Source organism: Chrysemys picta, chromosome 8 (assembly GCF_011386835.1).
Source record: "Chrysemys picta bellii isolate R12L10 chromosome 8, ASM1138683v2, whole genome shotgun sequence".
NCBI classification, from domain to species: domain Eukaryota; kingdom Metazoa; phylum Chordata; order Testudines; family Emydidae; genus Chrysemys; species Chrysemys picta.
The window spans coordinates 72,706,667-72,723,765 of NC_088798.1; the positions used below are offsets into that span (position 1 = coordinate 72,706,667).

At 40.8% G+C, this 17,099-nt stretch overlaps 1 protein-coding gene and 1 pseudogene across 2 annotated transcripts in view; both read right to left on the reverse strand.

The window, feature by feature from the left end:
- The window catches only part of LOC101938858 (protocadherin gamma-C5-like), a 415,891-nt gene extending 408,582 nt beyond the window's left edge, over positions 1-7,309 (reverse strand). The window contains exon 1 of one of the 2 annotated variants that reach the window (XM_065555809.1): positions 6,807-7,309. In XM_065555809.1, coding sequence (XP_065411881.1) covers positions 6,807-7,166 — 360 coding nt within the window. In that variant the 5' untranslated portion in view covers positions 7,167-7,309. The remainder of the gene's footprint in view (positions 1-6,806) is intronic. The other variant, XM_065555808.1, reaches the window with a different exon arrangement.
- Positions 7,310-9,545: 2,236 nt separating this feature from the next.
- On the reverse strand, positions 9,546-10,993 carry LOC101932542 (protocadherin beta-7-like; annotated as a pseudogene).
- Between the last annotated feature and the right edge of the window lie 6,106 nt (positions 10,994-17,099).

The window sequence follows — 17,099 nt, forward strand, 5'->3', positions numbered from 1 at the left end:
CTGCCCAGAATATCTAACGGTCTGGTCACTGTTTCTTCGACTGTAAAATCTGTGGGGGAGAGGTTATCTTGTACTCCATATAGCACAGTTGTCGGCATTAAACAAACAGTAAAATAAAACAGTCTCTATAGTATGCCTGGCAAATTGCTTTCTGAGCCAATTTGTCCTACCCAGTGTTGTTAGTGCTGTGGAGTATTGTTGCTGCTGTCAGTGTTGCTGTTTTTGGAGCTCTGATGTCAGCTAAAACTTAACTTCCTTAAAAATATGGATGACACCAAGCTGCGAGGGATTGCAAGCACTTTGAAGGACAGGGTTAGAATTCTAAAGGACCTTGAAAAATTGGAGAATTGGTCTGAAATCAACAAAATTAAATTCAATAAAGACAAATGCAAAGTACCTCCCTTTAAGAAGGAAAAATCAAATGCACCACTCAGGGCGACTTTTTGGACAGGTGAGGAACAAATCACAAAATAGTTATTTCTACTCCTGCACAATGTATAATTTAATAGCTGTTAAAAACTTACCTTATTTTTAGTAAAGAAGAAGCAGCAGTCAGACCTTGGAGCTGGAGCCACTACCGCTGCCACTGCTACCTGGGTCGGGGCTGGTGGCCTCGCATCAGGCAGGCTTGGGGCTGGGCAGCTGCTCATGCACAACAAGCATGGGGCCTGCCTCACGGGGGAGAAGGCTGGGGAGGCACAGGCTGCCTGCCCCATTTCCACCCCCTGCAACCTCCGTGTAGCTTGGGTTTAATTGCTACAATCCTGCCATGGCCTCACCAAGCAGTGGTTACCACATCAAGGCCCTTACATAAGTAGGGATGTAAAATGCCACGTTAACAAGGCAACTTCTTGAGGCACTATTAGCTATACCAAAAGCCTCGTTCTGCATTACATTCTTCAAACTTGCTGGCACTGCACTTTTCTTCTGGAGAGAGTGAGTTGTTACATTTAAATAAAATCACAAATGATCCTTAAATCTGTATATATTTATCAATACAAATTATATAAAATGTATTTTGAAGCTTTTGTCAATTCTTGGTTAGGCTGCAGCTCACTTCCCTGGACTGGGGCTCCATCCCTGGCCCAACTGCAAAATGGGAATAACCGGCTAGATGGTAATACTGCTGAAAAGGATTTGGGGGTTATAGTGGATCACAAATTGAATATGAGTCAACAATGTGATGCCTTTCTGAAAAAAACCTAATATCATTATGGGGTGTGTTAGCAGAAGTGTTGTATCTAAGGCATGGGAGGTAACTGTCCTGCTCTGCTTGGTACTGGTGAGATCTCAGCTGGAGTATTGCATCCAGTTCTGTGCCTCACACTTTAAGGGAGATGTGGACAAGTCGGAGAGAGTCCAGAGGAGAGAAACAAATATGATAAAAAGTTTAGCAAACCTGACCTATGAGGAAAGGTTAAAGAAATTGGGCACGGTGAGAAAAGAAGACTGAGGTGGGACCTGATAACAGTCTTCAAATATGTTATTGGCTCTTATAAAGAGGACTGTGATCTATTGTTCTCCATATCCATTGAAGAGCGGACAAGAGGTAATGGACTTAATTTGTAGCAAGGGAGATTAAGTTTAGACATTAGGAAAAACTTTCTAACTACAAGGGTAGTTATGCTCTTGAATAGGCTTCCAAGGGAGGTTGTAGAATGCTGACACTGGAGATTTTTAAGAACAGGTTGGACCAGGGGTAGGCACCCTATGGCACATGTGCCAAAGGCGGCAAACAAGCTGATTTTCAGTGGCACTCACACTGCCCGGGTCCTGGCCACCAGTCCGGGGGGCTCTGCATTTTAATTTAATTTTAAATGAAGCTTCTTAAACATTTTAAAAACCTTATTTACTTTACATACAACAATAGTTTAGTTATATATTATAGACTTATAGAAAGAGACCTTCTAAAAACATTAAAATGTATTACTGGCACGCAAAACCTTACATTAGAGTGAATAAATGATGACTCGGCACACCACTTCTGAAAGGTTGCCGACCCCTGGGTTGGACAAACACTCATCAGGTTTACTTGGTCCTGCCACAGTGCAGGGAGTTGGACTTCATGATTTCTCAAGGTACCTTCTAGCCCTATATGTCTATGATTCTAGTATGACATTTCACAAAGGGAGACTCACAATTATTATTAACACTTTGAACCTTTCTGAGTAGCATCACTTGACATGATTTTAATAAATGAGTTTCTGAAGTTATAGTAATCATTTTATTGTCCCCCACTTCCTAAATGTGTCACCATGGGCTACTATAAAGACCAGAACAAATGCTTTAATTAAAAGGACCTTTGTTTTTGTTGCCTAAATTTTTTTCCTGTCATACATTTATCAGATTACAGCATTATTATTAGAACGTCTAATATATTCAGTGAAAACAATGTGATACTCTGTCACCACTGAAGAAGCATTGTCCACTTACTTGTGTGACTGACGCAGTGCTCCTGAGCAATGACATCCACATGTGCTGTGGGTCCTCAACAAAGCCTTCACCAGGCCCTTTAAAGCCCACGGAAGGAATGGTTGAGTGAAGTCAGGGTAGCAGGATCAGGTCAATGCACTATGGTCATTCTATTGAATCTGGTGCCTAATAGAGTTCCACTCCATATTCCTATAGATAAACTAAAGGTCTGTGGGCCATCAGAGTCAGACTCGCTTTAAATAATCAAATACACAAGAGAATTATTTATAGCTCACTATCCGGCTAGGAGTAGGTCTTGAGTGAGCTGCACATAGTGCATTCTGGTTCAGATAATATTCAAGAAAGAGATGGAGGAACAAGTGAAGAATAAATAAAAATTAAATAAAAATGTGTGAATAATATATAACTAAGCATAATCGTATCTACTTTGGAGCACATAGTACAACTTCATAAACTGGAGAACAATCTAATTAGAGTATTAAATGGGATGAGCTTAGCCATCGTAGCTAAAACTATCTGGTTAGAATAGGAATTAACTTGAGTCTCAGTCCACATCTTTATAATGTCAACACACATAGAGCAAGTGCCATACTGTTAGATTTACATCTGTAAGGGTTTTCAGCCCTGCTTAGACTTCAGATATCCATTTTTGGTCATTGTGGGTTTTTTTTATTTTTATTTTGTTTTTTTAAAACATCAATTGGAGCGTTCAAGAGAGAGCAGAAAATGAACACAGGTTGGAAAATCAGCCCCAACAAGAGAGATCCAGAGAAAATAAAAGACAGGGAAGTAGTGGTAACTATGTGTAATTCCCTAAAAATATAATATAGAAGCATCCGCATAATTAAGCAGCAAACAGCGAGCGAGAAGTAGTGGTATTATTAACTTGAAGCAAAGGAAATATAGATTTTATTGAGTTTAGGGAACAGAACATGCAGTCACAATACACTCCAGTTATTTCACTTCAAATCGCTTAATCTTATTCCTGATATGTGCTAATTTAATACAGAGACGTTTAATTTGAGTGAATAATGATGTAAACAACTACAAAGTTTAACCAAGAGATGAACACACACACAAGATATGACTGTTGGGATTATATGCCATCATTTCAGTGCTAAAAGTTCTAGTGGTCAGTGACCATGATATTAGCCAGAGATATCTGGCGGGTAAGTCTCCCTCAGGGTTTGGTGAACCATGTTAAAAGTGAATAATTGTGAGGGCCACAGCTAAACCTGGAAAGGGTCATACCTCTGGTGTGAATATAGACACGTTAGTGGTATGACCCATATCGAAGAACATATGTTAAAGGTCAGATTTTTTTTAAACGAAATAATATGAAGAAATTTGAAAGAGTTTCCATAGGTGGTTGTGAGCTCAACCGTCAATGGAGAAATTAAAGGCGAGGGTAACGGTCTGCAAAGTCAGTGCTTAAAGTTAGACACCTTAGAGGCGTGGTCTAACTTTCCAAGCTACAGCGTTCTTTCAACTCCCATTGAAGAAAATGGAAGCCCAGAAAAAAAAGCCTACTTTTATTGGGGGGCCTGAATATGCGTTTGCTTGCCTGTGTTTAGGCCCCCAGCTGGAAAATTTTGATCCAGACATATATGATACATTCTATATCTGGGGTACTTTAGGAACAGTGTTGTTCCATGACTTCCACAATGCCGGTGGATAAACTAAGCAATGGCACTTCAAGTCTGTCCAGCTAATAGCGATCCCTACATTCCAGTCCTAAAGGAAATCAGTCGGGAATTTGCCTCAACTTTTTCTACATGAAAAGATTTTATACGTATGTTGCATTACATGTTAATTCATGGACCTAAGTGGCCTCATGAACCTTATCAAGCAGAGTTCAAAGTGGAATAATTTTATCGAGACTTCAGTGGAGCTGAGAGAGTTACATGTTCTTCATCCCACACAATACTACAGTTTCGCAACAAAGGCTAAAAATTTCAAAAGTGACTAAGTGATTTAGAACGAAGTCCCATTTTCAAAAGTGATTTAGGAATTTCTGTCGCTCTCGAAAATTTAACCAAAAATCACTAATCTAAAATAATATCTGTACACAAAGGGACATCGCTATCATCATCATCATCATCATCATCATCATCAATGGATTTCTATGAGAAGAGGAATATTCATAATTAAAGCACAAGGCAAGGGCGTGAAGATTGAATAGTAGGGATGTATATAGCTGAATTATTACTATGCACACTCAAATTGTTTAAAATTCTGTTAAACTCTTACTAACAAGCATCAAAGCAAGTTTGGAAAATTAAATATTAATCAACATAAGCAGATATTCTGTCCTGACTCACTGATTCTATCTGACTACCCGCATGGGAACTATTAAGAAAATCATTGTCTCTGACCTTGTCTATTTCAGAATTCTGAGCAAGAAAACTTATTGGTCTGAGAAATTTAAACTCGCTGTTACTCGATCCGTTTGTCAAACAGACTTCATAATGACAAGGCTCGTATAGGATTCCGGGTCCACTGGCACCTACTAAATCACCGGGGAAGCCGTTAGCGCCATAAAAATTGCTACAAGCCGAGTTATATTTTTCACTAAAATTTCGCATTTTACATCCCTTAATAATTACAAATACTACTATCGAAAATAAAAAAATGAATGAAATCATAGCCAGCGCTATCACTAAATACGTAGTCAGTGTGTTGTCCTTCTCTTCTTCGCTGGGTACCTCAAAAATCTGCATATACGCGTCTGAAAATCCATCCACCACAAGAAAATTTAGCGTCGCTGTGGTTGATAGGGATGGTTCTCCGTTATCTTTAGTAAGGATAAGAAGTTTCTGCTTGAAGCTGTCTCGTTCATTTAATGGCCTACTGGTCCTTATTTCACCATTTTGGGAACCCACAGTGAAGAGACTTGGGTCTGTGGCCTTCAGCAGCCGGTAGGAAAGCCAAGAATTCTGACCGGAATCTCTATCCACAGCTACCACCTTCGTCACCAGGTAACCCGCCTCCGCCGACCTGGGAACCAGGTCATTAGCGGGAGAGCTGCTGTTCTGCAGAGGGTATAAAATGAAGGGGGAGTTGTCATTGTCATCAATTATCACAACTCGGACAGCGACTTCAGAACTTAGTGGAGGGGACCCACCATCTGCAGCTCTCACTGTGACCTGGAACTCTCTTATCTGTTCATAATCCATGGATCGCAGAGCGTACACATTCCCATTTTCCGAGTTTATGGAGATATAAGAGAGAAGCAGAAGGCCACCTACCTCAGCAGGCAATAGAGAATATGTCACTTTGGCATTCTGCTCTGAGTCCGAATCAATAGCACTGACTTTGCCAATTTTTATCCCTGGCCCGTTGTTTTCTCTTATGTACATAGTGTATGACGCTTCATTAAACACGGGAGAATTGTCATTAATATCTGATATTTTCACGGTGATTGTCACTGCAGTAGCGAGACTGGGAGATCCCAAATCCTGAGCAGTAATTGTTATGTTGTACTCCGATAGTCTCTCGCGATCCAGTGCGCTTTCGGTCACCAGAGAGTAGGAATTTTTTGATACTTTTCTGACAGTAAAAGGCAGCTCGTCCTCTATGGAGCAGACAGTTTTCCCATTATCGCCGGAGTCCCGGTCCCTGACACTGAATAGAGCCATCACTCTCCCCTGCTGGGAGTTTTCGGGGATAGGACTGGTGAGGGATGTTATGGTCACCTCCGGAGCATTGTCATTCATATCCAGCAATTCCACCAGGACTTTGCAGTGTGCAGACAGACCCCCGCCGTCCATGCCCTGTATGTCTATCTCATAGTTTTCTCTGTCTTCAAAATCCAATGGCCGCTTGAGTCGAATTTCCCCGGTGATAGGATTTATCTTAAAGGTTTGGCGATTTTCCTCTGAATTTTGAATAATGGAATAGGATATTTCCCCATTAATTCCTTCGTCTAAATCGGTAGCAGAGACTGTAGCTAACAAATAATCTTCAGGTGTATTTTCCAAAATCTGGACTTTATAAAGAAGACGAGAAAATACCGGATTATTGTCGTTTATATCCAGAACCATAACTCGAATTCGGGCTGTACCCGACCGCGGTGGGGAACCACCATCGATAGCTATGAGTGTGAAACTGATCTCCGGCTTCTCCTCACGGTCCAGGGGTTTATCCAGCACCAGCTCTGCGTACTTTCTGCCGTCACTGCGATCCCGAGTATAAATCTGAAAATAGTCATTAGAGCTAATGCTGTAATTCTGGAGACTGTGGTTGCTAACATCTAAATCCTGGGCACTCTCCAGTAAAAACCGGTTTCCAGGCATAGTACTTTCCGAGATCTTTAGAATAAATTCATTATTCAAGAACACCGGAGAATGATCATTTATATCATAAACGCTTACCTCAGCTCGGTAGGACTGTAGCGGACTGTGCAGCAATATCTCAAAATGCACCAGGCAGGGGTCGATCTGCCCGCAGAGCTCCTCTCGGTCTATTTTTTCTTGTATAAACAAATCCCCGGTGCTGCGGTCGAGCTGAAAATACTGTTTTTTCCCTTCAGAAATAATCCGGGCCTGCCGAGCGGACAGTTTCTCGGCTTTCAGCCCCAAATCCTTTGCAATATTCGTCACGAAAGACCCGCTTCCTGTTTCTTCAGTCACAGCATACCGAAGCGTTTCAGTTCTCACCTCCGGCACACAGAGAAAAAGGATCAGAGACAGAACCTGCCTTGTCAGGCCTTTCTCACTATTTCTTATCCCCATGTTTCCTTGTAACCGAACCTCTTCTACAGATACCTGTTCTCTCTTTACATATATTTCAGCGTCCCTTAGTAATGCTTACGGACAAGAATATTTGCCAAAACCCGTCTCCATCTGAAGCTCTTTCAGGAACAGTGCAGTTCACATTCTGGACAACGCACTGTTATAGTCTGCTTCTTTGCCTGGCGGAGAGACGCAGTCTCGGCGACTAATGGAGTCACCTGCAGCCGCAGTTCTCTTTCTTCGCCTTTGTGGTGATCAGCACCACCAAGCGTCTGTATTAAAAATTACTGAGATATTTTTCAATGTAAAAATGGTTTATACATTTCATATCGTCAAAACCTTTTGCAAACATAACCGCAATAAAATATTTAATGAAAACGGAAATAGAATAATGTGCAATTCGAAACAAATAAATACGAGTAGCCTTATTATATTAAAAAGATTAAACAGACTCTTGATTTCAGCATGGTTTATTGTAAAAAACGATTAATTTTATCGTTTCTCTGAGGTACTTTCTCCGCCACATTGATTTCAAGTGGGAGGGGTAAATGAAGGAAATAAAATATAGACTTTTTGTTTTCGTTATAAATGTATCCCTTGTGTAACTCCATTGACCTCAATGAGATTACAGCCAGAATAAATTTGGTCCAATACGCCTAAGAAACTTCCCTTAGCAATTCCCAGATATTGACCTGTACGATGCCAAATGCGTTCCCGAATGTATTTGAACGACTCATTTCCAAATATATATATATATATTAGTTATGGATTTTATCTGAAATCACTATTTCATCCTGTGGACAGTTTTCCTTTATCTAAATATTTTCTATATTTTTCCGGAATCTAAATTCAATTCGGGGTAGATAGTTATACACTTCTTAAACCAAGCCCATGGCTCTGCACCTGCGGGGGTTAGTATTTGTGTCTGTTTTGTAATACCTCGACTGATACGGCAGAAGCAGTCTATGCATCAGGGAGATCCCTTGAAATGGATCTAGAACAAATAATCACTTCCTGATTCATTGCAAAATTGAGATGGGACCCATACATAGCTTCAAAGCATAGCGGTATTTTTCTCAGGCTGCTATCTTCTTCAGGATCTCAGATTTCCTTTAAGAATAAGCAAATCTCTAGCAGTTACAGTTTCAAAGAAAACCTAAAATACATGAACTCAGCATAACCGATACAGAGATGCCTATGCGAGTCTGCAGAGAAGCTGAAATAATAGATCTGAGAGTGTTGTGAACTGCCCCATTCCTCTCAGTGAAGAGTTAGCGCACAGATACTCAATGATAACTCAAATGTCGGCCTTTTAAAATATTTCCTTCTTCGGAGAATAAAGGAGAAGATCATAGATCTACACAATTTACTGTGAGTGACATCTCAGTTTGGTGCCACAAGTGCCTTCCTCCTTGTCCCGCAGTCACTAGGAGCCAAGTGCAAGAACCATAGCATAGTGGCAGTCCATGGGCACATTCATGTCAACTGAGGAGGATCCAAATTCCGAAGGCCCAGTGGAGGTGAGAGGCCACGCACGACCATATTTCGAACAACTGCATAATCTACCGTGTCACATTTTGGTGACCCACATGCTTGCAGTTTATTTTATAGGTGAAGCTCGGAGGAATACCATTACCTTTTCTGCCAACTGGACCCCTGCTGGCTATGAATCAAACCTGTACTAGCAGTTTCTTGTGCTAACATGTATTTTGAAGGGTATCTACTTGGCTTCCGAAACTTTTCTCTTTCTAAATACAATTCTATTATTCATAAAGTAGACATAGAACCTTTAGCAACATCTGGACAGATATTATGTAACTGGATGATCACTTACAGATCAAGTTCATACCTTGTATGATTACATGGACATCAGGTCGGAATGAATTTGTTTCCACACATTTTGCTGTACCCATATTTACAGATGAAACTATTTCAATTTTTCGCAAACTGTCCATACATTACATATGTTCTAGTCCTTTCTCCCTTTTTAGGGATCATGCTTTGTGCTTTACTAGCTGATGACACAAACAGTCCATAATTAACAATATTAACATATTAAAATATAAAAATTTATAAATTCTAAGACAATCATATACAGGCATTATTATTTACCAATATTCTTCAAAATTACAAAAACTAAAACATCAAGGAATTTTCTTTATAGGCACCTATGTTAATTAACACAGGGAAAAGAAGATTTTTTTATTGTAAATGATCAATAAATAACATAGCAATAGAAAATTAAGAATATCTATGTAAAAGGTTTAAGCATTTTCAAATTCACTTCCTGTATTAAAGAGGTAAGTAGCTGATGGGGAAAAGTCAATATTTTTGCTTTCAAAATGAATATAATATTCTTACCTGACTAGATGACTTCATTTAGTTTCCCTTGGTAGAGTTCATAGGAAAATCCGAATTCGTTTCTCCATTAAATTGCTGTTCTGGAAGACTGGGGATAATGGATCTGAGGAATTTGAATCCACTGGTTCCCGATCCAGATGCTAAACAAACTTCATAGCCATAACCTCGGGACAAAGTTCCATTACCTGTTACATCTACCAAATTATTCTGGAAATTTCCATCTCCACAAAAATGACCAGAAGCAGAGAGATATTTGTCTCTACAATTTCTTCTCTTGTATATCTTAATAATTATAAAAATGATTACTGAAACTAGAAAAAGAAATGAAACTAAAGACAATGAAATTACTAAATACATAGTCAACGTGTTTTCCTGCTCATCTTCCGCTTCCTTTGCGCATCAACAAATTGCATATAACCATCTGAAAATCCATCCACTAGAAGTATATTTAGTGTTACTGATGAGGAAAGTGGCGATTCTCCGTTGTCTCTGACAAGCACAATAAGTTTTTGCTTCATCGTATTTTGGGCGGTTATTATCCTTGTGGTTTTTACCTCTCCATTTTGAGATCCCACACTGAACAGGCCTGGGTCTGTGGCCTTTAGCAGCTGGTAGGAAAGCCAAGAATTCTGACCAGAATCCCCAACCACAGCCACCACCTTCGACACCAGGTAACACCCCTCTGCGGATCTGGGAACCAGGTCATTGGCGGGGGAGCTGCTGTTCTGCAGAAGGTATAAAATGAAGGGGGCACTGTCATTTTCATCAAGTATCATAACTCGGACATTCACTTCAGAGCTTCGTGGAGGGGATCCGCCATCTCACTGCAACCCGGAAACCTCTCATCTATTCATAATCCACGCAGAATGTAGATGTTACCATTTTCAGAATTGACAGAAAAGTAAGAGGATAAAGGGAAGATTCCTTTCTGGTCAGGTAATATTGAATAGATCACTTCTTATTTTGCTCTGAATCTAAATCAGTGGCCTGTTATCATTTCTAATCATTATGGATGGATTGTTATTTTCCCTTATAGACATGAGATAGGATGTTTGATTGAACACCGGTGCGTTATCATTGATATCTGAAATTTGCATCTTGATGGTCTCCTGAGTGAATAGGCTGGGAGACCCAGCGTCCATAGCAGTCATGGTTACCTTATACTCTGATAACTTCTCTCTGTCCGGAGCCTTATCGCTCACCAGAGCGTAATAATTTTGGATGATAGGTTTCACAGCAAACGGAAGATTTATGGAGCAAGCAGTTCTCCATTATCTCCCGAGTCTCGGTCTCTCACACTGAAAAGCGCCACCACCGTCTCAGGCGGGGAGTCTTCGGGTATCGGGCTGTTCAGAGACATTACATTATTGTCATTTCTGAGTGATTGTCATTCACAGCCACAACCTCCACGAGGACTCTGCAGTGTGAAGACAGACCCCCTCCAGCCTGAGTTCTGATTTTCATCTCATGGGTCTAGTCCTCTTCGAAATCCACCTCTCCTATCACTTTTATTTCTCCAGTCACAGAATCTATTGCAAAAATGTGTTGACTTCTTTCTGTGATCTCTTTAAAAGAATATGTTATCTGGCTGTTCGTTTCTTCGTCCATGTCTGTAGCAGATAGTTTGCAAATTACTTGATATTTAGGAACATTTTCAAATACATGCACTTTGTACAGGAACTGACTAAAGCCATGGGGTGTTATCATTGATATCCAGAACAATAACTCGTATGTGAGCTCTGCCGGTCCTCTGGGGAAGCCCTCTCTCCCCGCTACCCCCAGTCAGAAGCTGTGAGAATCAAATTAAATTCTGGCTACTCCTCCCGAGCTAATGTTTTTTTCTAATACCAGTTCAGCATATTTACTTCTATCTCCCCTAGCTTGCACATCCATCCGGAAATGTTCATTGGGGCTGATCGTGTAGTTCTGGATGGCATTTGTTTTCCAGGGGAAAACGGGTGTTTTTCTGTGTCAGTTCTGGAATTTCGAACATAAATTCTTTCTTTCGGAAACTAGGAGAACTATCAATCACATCCTCTATCTTCATCCCAAAGCGATGCAGCTGCAATGGATTTTCCAATACAATTTCGAACTACAGCAAACACGAATCAGTCTGTCCGCACAGATGCTCACGGTCTATTTTCTTCTTTATTATCACATCCCCCGAGCCGGTGATGAGCTGAAAATACTTTTTGCTACTTTGTGAAATCAGCCGGGCCCTGCGAGCAGTTTCCCTACATCCAATTCCAAATCCTTTGCAACGTTAGCAACTACAGACCTGATGTCCTGTTCTTCAGGCACGGAATAGCGGATCACCTCACACAGCGCTCGGGACAAGCAAAGATACAGAAAGAAAGACAGAACTTGCCTTTTTCTGATGTGGTTCCCCATTCCGCCAGCCATTCCCGGTCTGATCTAAAACACAACGATTTCCATAGCTCTGATGCCTAAAAATAGTTCCTGTGGTACCAGAGCAATAGTTTGATTAACAGCATATGTGCAGGGTAAAACAATTCGGTTTTAGATCGAAACCTAATTATCTTTCTTCAGAGAAGGACTGTTCGTCTTTTATCTCGGGGATGCTCCTGTCATGGCGATTCTTCTAACACCGCCGTGATGAAACCTATTACTCCGTAGCTCTATTTCAGCGCCACCTTTGATAACAGCGCCTCCTAGTGTCTCAAACAGCACCTTTGCTTTCAGATCCAAGCTAATTTTAAAGATTATCATCATAGAATCATAGAACCGGAAGGGACCTCGAGAGGTCATCTAGTCCAGTCCTCTGCACTCGAGGCAGGACCAAGTATTATCTAGACCATCCCTGACAGGTGTTTGTCCAACCTGGTCTGAAAAATCCTCAGTGATGGAGATTCCACAACCTCCCTAGGCAATTTATTCCAGTGCTTAATCACTCTGACAGTTAGGAAGTTTTTCCTAATGCCCAACCTAAACCTCCCTTGCTGCAATTTAAGCCCATTGCTTCTTGTCCTATCCTCAGAGGTTAAGAAAAACATTTTTTCTCCCTCCTCCTTGTAACAACCTTTTATGTACTTGAAAACTGTTATCATGTGCCCTCTCAGTCTTCTCTTCTCCAAATTAAACAAACCCAGTCTTTTCAATTTTCTCTCATAGGTCATGTTTTCTAGATCTTTAATAATTTTTGTTGCTCTTCTCTGGACTTTCTCCAATTTGTCCAAATCTTTCCTGAAATGTGGTGTCCAGAACTGGATACAATACTGCAGTTGAGGCCTAATCATTGCGGAGTAGAGCGAAAGAATTACTTCTTGTGTCTTGCCTACAATACTCCTGCTAATAGATCCCAGAATTATGTTTGCTTTTTTTACAACAGCATTACACTGTTGACTCATATTTAGTTCCACTAGGACACCCAGATCCCTTTCTCCAGTACTCCTTCCTAAGCCGTCATTTCCGATTTTGTATGTGTGCAATTGATTGTTCCTTCCTAAGTGGAATACTTTGCATTTGTCCTTATTTAATTTAATCATATTTACCATTTCTCTGGTTTCTCTAGACCATTTCTCCAGTTTGTCCAGATCATTTTGAATTTTAATCCTATCCTCCAAAGCACTTGCAACCCCTCCCAGCTTGGTATCGTCCACAAACTTTATAAGTTTCAGAGTAGCAGCCATGTTAGTCTGTATCGGCAAAAAGAACAGGAGTACTTGTGGCACCTTAGAGACTAACAAATTTATTAGCGTATAAGCTTTCATGGGCTACAGCCCACTTCTTCGGATGCATATAGAATGGCCATTCTATGTGCATCCGAAGAAGTGGGCTGTAGCCCACAAAAGCTAATGCTCTAATAAATTTGTTAAACTTTATAAGTGTACTCTCTGTGCCATTGTCTAAATCACTGATGAAGATATTGAACAGAACCAGACCCAGAACTGATCCCTGAGGGGCCCCACTCATTATGCCCTTCCAGCATGACTGTGAACCACTGATAACTATTCTCTGGGAATGATTTTCCAACCAGTTATGCACCCACCTTATAGTAGCTCCATCTAGGCTGTATTTCCCTAGTTTGTTTATGAAAAGGTCATGCAAGACAGTATCAAAAGCCTTACTAAAGCCAAGATATACCATGTCTATTGCTTCCCCCTATCCAGGGCTGGCTCTAGGTTTTTTGCCACCTCAAGCAAAAAATGTGCTGCCCCAAGCTCCGAGAGCGCAACTGCCCAAGCAAAAAAAAGAATGGCTGCCCCTGGAATTGTGCCACCCCAAGCACGTGCTTGCTTTGCTGGTGCCTAGAGCCAGTCCTGCCCCTATCTACAAGGCTTGTTACCCTGTCAAAGAAAGCTATCAGGTTGGTTTGACATGATTTGTTCTTGACAAATCGATGCTGACTGTTATTTATCGCCTTATTTTGATCTTAAATTGATTGCTTAATTATTTGCTCCATGATCTTTCCAGGTACAGAAGTTAAGCTGACTGGTTTGTAATTCCCCGGGTTGTCCTTATTTCCCTTTTTATAGATGGGCACTATATTTGCCCTTTTCCAGTCTTCTGGAATGCCTCACATCTTCCACGACTTTTCAAAGATAATTGATAATGGCTCAGATATCTCCTCAGTCAGCTCCTTGAGTAATCTAGGATGCATTTAATCAGACCCTGATGATTTGAAGACATCTATCTTGTCTAAGTAATTTTTGACTTGTTCTTTCCCTATTTTAGACTCTGATCCTATCTCATTTTCACTGGCATTCACTATGTTAGATGTCCAATCACCACAAACCTTCTTAGTGAAAACCGAAACAAAGAAGTCATTAAGCACCTCTGTCATTTCCACATTTTCTGTTATTGTCTTTCCCTCTTCATTGAGTAACGGGCCTACTCTGTCCTTGGTCTTCCTCTTGCTTCTAATTTATTTGTAGGATGTTGTATTGTTTCCTTTTATGTCCCTAGCTAGTTTGTTCTCATTTTGTGCCTCGGGTCTTCTAATTTTGTCCCTACATACTTGTGTTATTTGTTTATATTCATCCTTTGTAATTTGACTGAGTTTCCACTTTTTGTAGGACTCTTTTTTTGTGTTTTAGATCATTAAAGATCTCCTGGTTAAGCCAGGGTGGTCTCTTGCCATACTTCCTATCTTTCCTATGCAGTAGGATAGTTTGCTCTTGTGCCCTTAATAATGTCTCTGAAAAACTGCCAACTGTCTTCAATTGTTTTTCCCCTTAGACTTGCTTCCCATAGTATTTTACCTACCAATTCCCTGAGTTTGCTAAAGTCTGCCTTCTTTAAATCCATTGTCTTTATTGTGCTGTTCTCCCTCCTACCTTTCCTTAGACTCATGAATTCTATCATTTCATGATCACTTTCACCAAAGTTGCCTTCCACTTGCAAATTCTCAACCAGTTCCTCCCTATTTGTCAAAATCAAATCTAGAACAGCCTCCCCCCAGTAGCTTTCTCCACCTTCTGAAATAAAAAAAAATTGTCTTCAATACATTCCAAAAACTTGCTGGATTATCTGTGCCCTGCTGTGTTATTTTCACAGCAGATGTCCGGGTAGTTAAAGTCCCCCATCTCCACCAAGTCCTGTGATTTGGATGATTTTGTTAGTTGTTTAAAAAAAGCCTCATCCACCTCTTCTTTCTGGTTTGGTGGTCTGTAGTAGATCCCTACCAAGACATCACCCTTGTTTTTTTTACCCCTTTTATCCTTATCCAGAGACTTTCAACAAGTCTGTCTCTTACTTCTATCTCAACCTGGGCATCTGGGTGAGGAGGCTATGGAACATGGGGAGGAGGGGAGGCAGTTATACAGTGGAAGCAGTGGGGGTCTGTGCTCTTGTTGACTTTCCTGCAGCTCCAACAGACACTTCTTCATGTCCCTTTGCTCCCCCATTAGCCTCAGCATTGCATCCTGCCTCCGCTTTTTGCACTCACTTAATTATTTCCTGGCCTTTGCCACTGAATGTCTCCATGCATTAAGTTGTGCCCTCTCAGTGCAGGAGGAAAACATGTCATCGCGAGTGCAGGGTTTTTTTTTTTTTTTTTTCCTTCTAATCTGCGATAACCTCAGGGACGGATATGATAGGGGGATCGTAGAAACATTCTACGCTCTACGATTCAGGGGGGACTGCGTGGTCACCTGTGCTGCTGAGTTCACCATGCTGACCAAACAGGAAATGAAATTCAAAAGTTCCCGGGGCTTTTCCTGTATACCTGGCTAGTGCATCGGAGTTCAAAGTGCTGTCTGGAGTGGTCACAATGGAGCACTCCGGGATAGCTCCCAGAGGCCAATACCGTCGATTTGTGTCCACACTACCCCAAATTCGACCCAGCAAGGTCAATTTTAGCACTACTCCCCTCGTCGGGAAGGAGTACAGAAGTTGATTTTCAGAGCCCTTTAGGTCAATGGAATGGGGTTGGCTGTGTGGACGCAGTCATTTTTAAATCGATCTAACATGGCTAAATTCGACCTAGCCCCACAGTGTAGACCAGGCCTCTCTCTCTCTCCACAAAGTTAGTAACAAAATAAAAATATACATTAACATTTTAAACCTAACCAGGTCCCTTAAGTGACTTGCCACAAGATGTAAGAACATGTTCGTATTAGAGCTGAGTGGGTCTAATATTTATTTAATTGTCTTTCTTTTATATAGGAATTAGATACAGTGCTCCTATCTGCCAAAATCGCGGTTAAAGTTCCCTCCCCCGCCAACCAAAATCTGAAATGGCACCCCTGAGTAAGGAGCTTCCATTACCTTTAGGAAAATTAACAGAATTTCGAAATATGTTGGAAACGTAATATTTTGATAGTTTTTTCTGTTCCATCAGATGTCAATCATTTAACAACTGTCTTAAAAGGAAAGTGCTAATGAATGGAGAAAATCCTCTCTCCCATCTTCCAATATGTAGTGTCTGATGGTGGAAAAAAGCAGCCATGAACTCAGGCAGAGAATGATTCAATACTGGGATAGTCACAATTACAGTTGCTCAGCTTTTCAGAATATTTCTGTCATGACAGACTCTAACAATGACTTCACCGTCTTCGGATGGATCATTTCCTGTGTTTCTAGGCTCTATTTAATCAGTGATAGCATGTTGAAAATACACGGTTATTTACATGTGTGTATCTCATGTTAAACCCTAACCTGATAGCATTTTCCAGCGGTCTGAGTAAATACATTCCTGTTCCCACTGAAGTCAGAAATTTCTTTCACTTCGATGGAGGGACATCGGACCCTAATTCCGTAGTCATAGCAGGAAGTATGGGGAAATTGCTATGACTATTTCCCAAAGACTGAACGTTCCTAAATAAAGGACAGGAAAGTATAATAAGAATCCAGAAAAATATGGAAGAACGTCAGTTAGAAGTGGGATCCCTGAATGAGACAGGTAGAACCTAAGCTCAGCGAAGATACAAGGTTGGGAAATTTACTACTAGGGGCACCAGGAATCTAAAACCATCTGAGCAGCTCAAGTTCCAAGAAAGAAATGGGAAAGCAGAAAGAGTGCAAACACCGTAGACGATGTCAAGGGTGAAAATTACATCTAGGTTTGAATGGAGGAGCACAATAAGGAAGGAATCCTATGTCTAGAGCTTT